This window comes from Psammomys obesus, unplaced genomic scaffold (genome assembly GCF_907164565.1).
Source record: "Psammomys obesus unplaced genomic scaffold, mPsaObe1.curated_primary_1811, whole genome shotgun sequence".
Lineage (NCBI taxonomy): Eukaryota > Metazoa > Chordata > Mammalia > Rodentia > Muridae > Psammomys > Psammomys obesus.
In genome coordinates this window covers 9,954,656-9,962,540 of record NW_026585895.1, presented here as the reverse complement: position 1 = coordinate 9,962,540, position 7,885 = coordinate 9,954,656, and the positions used below count along the sequence as shown (strand labels likewise).

Genomic DNA, 7,885 nt, shown 5'->3' with positions numbered 1-7,885 from the left:
TGAGGGGACACATTGCTGCAAATTGTCACCGAGCCTACCTGAACCTTCTCTGAAAGCCGGGCTCGGGGGAGGTCCTGGTGGCTGTGCTGAAGAGGTCTGGCAGCTGTCTGAGCATCTGCTCTGGGTAGGACCTGAGTTTGTAACGTTGTCTATATATACCCTGTAGAACCGAATTTGTGTGGTACCCACATAGTCACAGATTCGATTCTAGGGGAATATATGGTCGATGCAAAAACTTCATATGTCTCCAACATAGCCAGAGACTGAGGCGGAGAGCGGTTGGAGCCGAGCGGGCCAGCCAGCCACCTCTCTCTTTTTCATTGCCTTCGACTCCAGGATGGTCTACTTTGCCTGGTGACATTGTCCAGCCTTTTCCTAGAGAAACTCCTTCCTTTATCAAGCGGGAGCTTAAGAGGTTGCCTGAGTGGGTAAGGCCAAAGGCCCCGGTTTTAGGTTGCTGGGGAGTGAGGCAAGGACCAGCAAGCGCCAGCAGCAGCAGCAGCAGCAGCAGCTGCAAAGGTACCCAAATGGGGCTCACCTAGTACTAAAGGCCCTTGTGTGGGGAGAAGACACACTGGAAAGAAGGCCACTGGGCACTGATGGGGCACATTTAGGCAAGGTTAAGGTCTCCTCACCACCATCCCAACCTGACCCAGCCCTCAGCGCCCAGACCCAGAACTGCGAGGGCCTCCTGCCATATCAGCGAGATCCAACTTCAACTAGAAACACCCCAGCCCGGACACTGGCAGAAAAGCACAGTGGTTACTCATTGCCTAACTCAATTCAGGTCGGCCAGATTCTGGTAACTTTTGGGTGACCCTGATGAAGACAAAGCCATGACAGGTCTTTGTATGTCAGAGTCCAGGACTCCCGCCAGTTGGCCCGGGCAGGCTGCCCGCCTAGGACACACTCCCCAATTCAGAGGCCACATTGCCCACACTCGTTCTCCCTTAATTTGCACCCCAAATAGGAGACTTCACTCTTCCTTAAACTGTGCCCCCTTTGGGGGCTGCTTCAGGCGGTGGTGAGTGAGGAGGGCATGGAAGGTTAGCAAAGTCAATGGAAGACAAAAGCCGCGATTACCTGCTGCAAATAGGGGTGCTGTGGACAGACTCAGAACTATATTAACATCTGTCAGGGACTCTCAAACGTGGCACGGCAAGTCACTTGATTACACATATGTTATTTAGTTAAATTTGTGAAAATTATGAGATGCTCACCAACCCGGTGATAAACTCACTCCCTTCCTATTGGCTGGCCTGGTCACATGGCCGCCCAACTTTATTCAGTTGACAGCAAGTAGGAGGGCCCAATGGAAGGAGAAAAAAAGACAACACGAGAAAAATTAGTATTTTCTACCTTCTGAAATTAATGGCCATGAGTTCGTATATGGTGAACTCTAAGTACGTGGACCCCAAGTTTCCTCCGTGCGAGGAATATTTGCAGGGTGGCTACCTAGGCGAGCAGGGAGCAGATTACTACGGCAGCGGCGCGCAGGGCTCCGACTTCCAGCCCTCGGGGCTCTACCCACGGCCCGACTTCGGCGAGCAACCCTTCGGAGGCGGTGGGCCCGGGCCTGGCTCCGCGCTGCCCGCGCGGGGTCACGGACAGGAGCCGAGCGGCCCGGGAAGTCACTACGGGGCCCCGGGAGAGCCTTGCCCAGCGCCCCCGCCTGCGCCCCTGCCGGGAGCTCGGGCCTGCAGCCAGCCCACCGGCCACAAGCAGCCGCCCCCCGGGACAGCGCTCAAGCAGCCCGCTGTGGTCTACCCCTGGATGAAGAAGGTGCACGTGAATTCGGGTAAGGAGCGGGGTGAGGCGACCTCTCGGCCCTTCCCCCACCCCTATTCGCATCTTTTGGCCTGCCCCCCCCCCCCCGGAGCGGCTGTGGGTGGGTGGGGGCTTTCGAAGCTTCCTTGGGCGCCGCAATTACTCTCTCCATAAAATTTTATAGCTGAGGGAGCAGGCCGGGACCATGTGGCTGGCTGCTTGGCTGTGGGCGCAAAAGGGGGGGGGGATGGGGGTGGGGTGGGGGAGGACTCCATTTCCACAGCAGAGGGAACACAGAGCGGGGAGAAGGGCATTTCCAAAATGTTGGAGATCCCAAGCTCTTGGTGGGCCAGGGAGAAGGGAGCGCCTTTGAGGACCTGTGAGCGCTGGGAGTGGGTGCGTGGAAGGGTTTGGGTGGGAGTGAGTGTCTGAGGGAGAGGGCGGGAGGGAGGAAGCAGGCGAGCTTGGAGCACGGGGAGGGCCGAGGGCTGAGGGACAGGCCAGGAAGTGAGGGCAGAGGCAAGCCAGGGGCCTAACTAGTGGCCGGGCTCTGACCTGACTGTCCTGTCTGTTTTGTCTCATAGTGAACCCCAACTACACCGGCGGGGAGCCCAAGCGTTCCCGGACGGCCTACACCAGACAGCAAGTCCTAGAACTGGAAAAGGAATTTCATTTTAACAGGTATCTGACCAGACGCCGACGGATTGAAATCGCTCACACCCTGTGTCTGTCAGAGCGTCAGATCAAGATCTGGTTCCAGAACCGGAGGATGAAGTGGAAAAAGGACCACAAACTGCCCAACACCAAGAGCAGGTCCTCTTCGTCTTCCTCATCTTCTTGCTCCTCTTCAGCTGCCCCCGGCCAGCATTTGCAGCCAGTGGCCAAGGACCACCACACGGACCTGACGACCCTATAGAAGTGGGGACCCTGGGCCTGTCCCTCCCTGCACTCCAGGCTGAGGCGAAGCTGCGGGTGCAGGCGGGGCCGTCACCTCACTGGGCTCTAAGGTACTGTGGGGGTGGACCTGGGATGTAGGCCGACCTCGGACTAGGTTAGCATCCTGCGCCAGGGCAGCCCCCTCCCTAAAGTGGGGATGGGGTGGGAGGGTGGGCGGGCTTCTTTTAAGTATATTATCATATGGCAGGAGCTACTGAGAACATAAAACCTTGGCGAGTCATTAAACTCATGAAAATCTCTGCTGTTGGATTTTGAATTTGCAAATGAAGGTTGGAGGCTTTATCCCTGAGTGGGCCTGGACATTCTCCTCCACACCACCCACCCCTTTCCGGGAGCTGTGTGGCTTAGTAGCTGTGGGGGAGTTGAGGCAGAAGAGCACCCAATGCTAGGTGCTCTCAGAGAAGGAGCAGGAGGGCTGAACCAGAATCTCAGAACTTTCTGGATCATCTATAGAATTTCTGCTGTGATAAAAAGAAATGTTTTGCTCCCAGTGGCCCAAAGAAATAAATCCAAGAAGAAAAGTGGAAACGGGTTATTATATGCTTAGATTATATTTGCTTAAATATTTATTTGCTGGGGAAATGGACTGCAGAAAATAATGACAACTGCATGCCAAAAGCCTTAGGAGAGTGAAAAGGACCAACTTCAGGGGACTGAATTAGAAATCTGTGGGCTCATTTGTGGCCCTATTCTGGATTTTGGGCTCCTCCCTTCCACTCCCCCCACTCTGGAAATATGTGTAGGAGGCCCTTAACCCTTCAAGAGGGAAGCCAAGGGTCCAGGAAAACCAAGTTTTTGAAAATGTGTGTGCTTGTTTCAGCGCTGTTTGCCAGTAGTTCCGGGTGGTTGAAAGAAAGAGGGATGGGGGAAGAAACAAATGGTCCAATATTTTCCTCTGGGGGAAAGAAAACAAAACCTATATGTCCTGGGTCATCAGATTTTTCTATTCCAACTGGATTCCAAATGCTCCAAGTGCCCCACTTAACAGTATTTTATAGGACTCAGTGTATGGCCTGTATTGGGATGATGTTGTGCAGGAGGGAGAGAGGAGGTAAGGAAGTCTTATTTTTAAAAATAAACTCATAGACCCTAGAAATCCATAAGAGTTGATCTTAAGGGGATTTCCCTTCAAGTGTGTGTTTTTAAAAGTGTTTCTCAAGACATTAATTAGAAGCAGAAATTGTGAAAGTCTAAGTTTTCAGGCCCTCTTCTTTACCTTGAAGATAGTGACTTAAAAACAACCTCAAACAACAAGAAAGATGTTTTATTTATTTATTATTTATTTATTTTTATTTCACATCTGAGAAGAGTTCAAACCTCATTTTCTAAAAATTCTAATCCTTAAAGATAAGGAGGATAAGGGCCAAGGTAATGATGGAGTTTATATAGTCAAATGAAACAAGTCTTTGAAAGCTTGATCCCCAAAGCTTGGACCCCAAACAGAAACCCCTGATTGCAGCTGCATCACTCCCACCCCAAAGGAAGAAATGGGGGAGGGGTAAACTTAAATTTTAATTGTAAGATCCATAATGGTGTTATTTCTTTCAGTGTTTCAGAGCACTTTAGGAAAGTTTCAGTGATTGTTTTTAAAGTAGGCTTAGGTGGAAGAGGGAAAGGCTTGTGCTTTGGTTCTGTGTCTCCTGAGAGCCGAGGGCAGGGACTCACTGGGGTCCTTAGGCTGAGAGTTAGCTTCTCTGAAGTGTCTTCCAAGCCTTAGTCTTTTGTATTAGACCCTGGGGAAAGCTCTTTGTTCCTCCTTGGGGTGAGCCTGGCTCTCAGACTTGCACATGGCAAGACTTGATTCTCACCACGTCGAGATATTAAAGATGGATATTCCCGAGTTATTTGCATCATTGTTTCTATGACAAAAAGCACAGAGTTCATACATAGTCAAGACGTCTTTTTCTCGGACGCCCTCACGTTGAGAAGCTGAAAAGGTATTTTACTGAAGTTCGGCTAAATTACAGAATCAGGTTCATCCAGAGGACAAATTTTCTGTTCGATTAGCTGTATTTCAGCCTGGAGGACTGACCTCTAAACCCTTAACCTTTTGGACTCTAACTACCCTTCTCTCTCTCTCTCTTCCCCCTCCTTGTAACATGGAGACAGTCTTTGGATATAGCATTTGAAAAGAGGCACTATCCTTAGGCCAACTGGAAAGTTGTTAAGAATCTTTCCTAAAAGCCAAATCTGAGCATACGTTGAACCATGCGAGGGAGTACATACTTTCACGACACTCAACTATAAAGCCACTGTGGACATTATACAGATTTTTCCTCTCCTCAGAAGTTCTGGTTGTTCACCCAGCTTTACACCAAAAAAACTGCCCCTTCTTCCTCCTGCCCCAAAGGAAAACCAAAAGCCAAGAGTAGGCTTTCCTTCCCCAACCTAGACCCACTACTTTGGAAACTAAGTGGGGAAACAACTTCTTTGTTTACACTTTCCAGCTCTTCCTCTCAGCTGGGAGGGGGTGTCTTTTGAAATGCTAATGATGCTTGCCTGACCCAGAGAGCAGTTACCAGTCCTGAAGTCCCATTCGGACCCTGGTACCCATTTGGGCCCAAAGGAGTGGTCAGGGAAAGGGATGACCCCTGCCCCCACCCTAGACACCCAGGGCAGGGAAGGAAATGAGTGTCCATCTGGAACCCTGCTCCAGAGAAAGCAAGATGTGGAAAGGCTCTAGTGCCCATTTGCTGTTATTTATTTCCAGTTTGTCGTCCCCAAATCTGAGCCAGAAGCATTTGTTTGGCTGTTTTAGAACCCGTGTTGGGGTCGTGACTGGGTCTGAGGAGTGGAATGTTTGCTGAGGACAGTGAGCCTCTGGCCCCCGTCTCACTTTGTCCATGACGGCCTTTTGTTGTGAGATGACGTTGTCAGTCAGCCCCTTGGAGTCTGCTCGGAAAAGATGCTTTTTAAACTAGGACTGACCGTGCTCTGCTGCCACTGATTAAAGTATTATTTATACTAATTGCTGCCTGTAGTTTTGATGTAATTCATTGATCTATATTTGCAATAATAAAAGGTGTAGTAAAATCTTCCCTCCTGTTTGGTGCCTTGTTAGAGACTCTTCGTTAAGTTTCCTAAAAGCTAACATTCATGATAAACAACCTATCTTGTTTTTTTTTTTTTTTTTTTTTTTCTGCAATGAACTAGACACCAATTTCTTTGGTGCCTATAGCGTGAAAGTCACCCAAGATTTAGCAATTCCACACGCCCTTCCTACCCTCAATTTGGCTACTATATTTTGTGAGCACTGGAAAGCCGGGTATGGGATCCAGGCTGCAGGGTGGAGGCTGCATTATTTGTTGAAAGAAAGAGAAGAAACTGTTTGGGTTACTAGGGAGCTCCAAATTGACTTTCTGTCCTGGCCAGTCCTTAGACCCCCTTCAGAGGAAGCCAGTCCTGATAAATGTATAAAAATCCTTCCCTCTCTCCAGAGGCCGGGTGAGAGCGCTTTTTCTGGGCCCAACTGAGGCTGGCTGGTGGTCGTTCCTCCATTCTAACCTGGCTGGTTTCCCATCTTGGGCTCCTACTTTTCTGGGTCTACTAACCCCCTCTGGAGTTTCTAACAGCCCCCTCCTTCCCTGCATCCCTCTTGTCCCCAGACAACAATAAACACTCTCTACTATAAAAGTACCATGCACTATTTTTATCACGAGGGCTTTCCCACAACTTGGCCTCCGCTTTGAAGAGGGGGCCAAGACAGGAGTTCCAAAATAGATAGGGGGTGTCTTGCTGGAGACAGGAAATGAGCAGAATGCATAAAATAGGACATATGTCCTTAATATATGGAAGGGCTCGCCCCAGATGCGTGGACATGTGTATTTATAAGTGCGCAGACAGAAGTTTAAATATTCAGACACATTTTATGATTGTCCTCTGCCCGTCTTCTGGTTAATGGCTCCTCCTGTGCCCACCAATACATCAATACCGCTGTGTGTATTGAATCACCGGCAGGGATCAGGAGGAAGCGGCTCCATAGAGAAGCCCTCTGAGTACAGTACAGTAAATCGGACCCTCGGCAGACGGCGCCATGTTGGGGAGCCCTCCCTGCCCCCCACGCAGGGCTGGGAGGCTGGGGGCTCGGCGGCAGCCAGGGGAGGGCCGCTCATAACCCAGAGAATTTTCAAAGTGCGAGGAAGATGATAAGAATAGATTTCTACAAGTCGCGACCACGTGATTGGCGAAATAATTAATTCAGCACGTCCCTTAAGAAACACGGAGTCGTCATTAATCTGCCACGCAAAGGGCTCTCTCCGACTTGGAAAGTGCAGGGATCCCGAGAACACGGCCCGCCGAGGGGGGCCCCCCGCGCCCGCAGACCCGGCCCCGCGGCGGGCGCCGAGCGCGGCCCGCAGGTAAATATTTGGGCGACTTTTATTTCATCAGATTTCAATCCTTAATGAACTTAGCTGTCAGAGCCGCTGACAAATAGTTGCCTTTGCCTCCCTGGTTTGGAACCGCGCGCCGGCCAGAAGTTGTTAGTGGCTTGAATGGTGACCTTTGGTTCAGCGAAGCTTTGCACTTATGAAAAATTACTACGGGTGGCCGAGTGGTGTGTGTGTGTGTGTGTGTGTGTGTGTGTGTGTGTGTGTGTGTGTGTGTGAGAGAGAGAGAGAGAGAGAGAGAGAGAGAGAGAGAGAGAGAGAGAGAAAATAGAGGGCGGGATGAGGATGTGAGGGTGTGCGAGGGGCGAGAGGGTGCGCGCAGGCTGCTCCCCAGACAACAGGAGTTTGAAAAAAAAAAAAAAAATCTCGCCGGCCTGGGGACGTTCCTGGCGCACGCGGGCCGAGGTTGCCCGGTCGCCTGTGTCTACCAGGAACAATGGTCGCTGTCACCGCATCTGCTGCCTATTCTTAAACCGGCGAGAAAAGGCCCTGGCCCTCTTTTCAAGCGAGGCTCGTAAATTTTTCTTTGCGTCATAATAGAAGGCTATAAAACCGAGTTGAAATTTTACCCCAGGCAGATTTTAACCAACAGATAATGATTCCAAGCTACTTCTAGCTCGCTGCCTCCCCACCCCGAGCTCAGCGGCTCCCCAGCAAGCAGCTTCTCCTTGCTACCTCTTTGGTTTTGTATTTGTCATTTTCCCTTCGTTCTTTCTCTTTTGAGTATCTAACAAAAGGAAAGGAAATCTTCCACCTCCCAAGTCGGAGTCCCC

General features: G+C 50.6%; 1 protein-coding gene across 1 annotated transcript; it reads left to right on the top strand.

Annotated features, from left to right (window-relative positions):
* Positions 1-1,371: 1,371 nt before the first annotated feature.
* On the top strand, positions 1,372-2,683 carry Hoxd4 (homeobox D4). Its single transcript, XM_055600352.1, has 2 exons — positions 1,372-1,798; positions 2,352-2,683. Exons 1-2 carry the CDS (start codon positions 1,372-1,374, stop codon positions 2,681-2,683), a joined length of 759 nt encoding a protein of 252 aa, XP_055456327.1.
* The last annotated feature ends 5,202 nt before the right edge of the window (positions 2,684-7,885 follow it).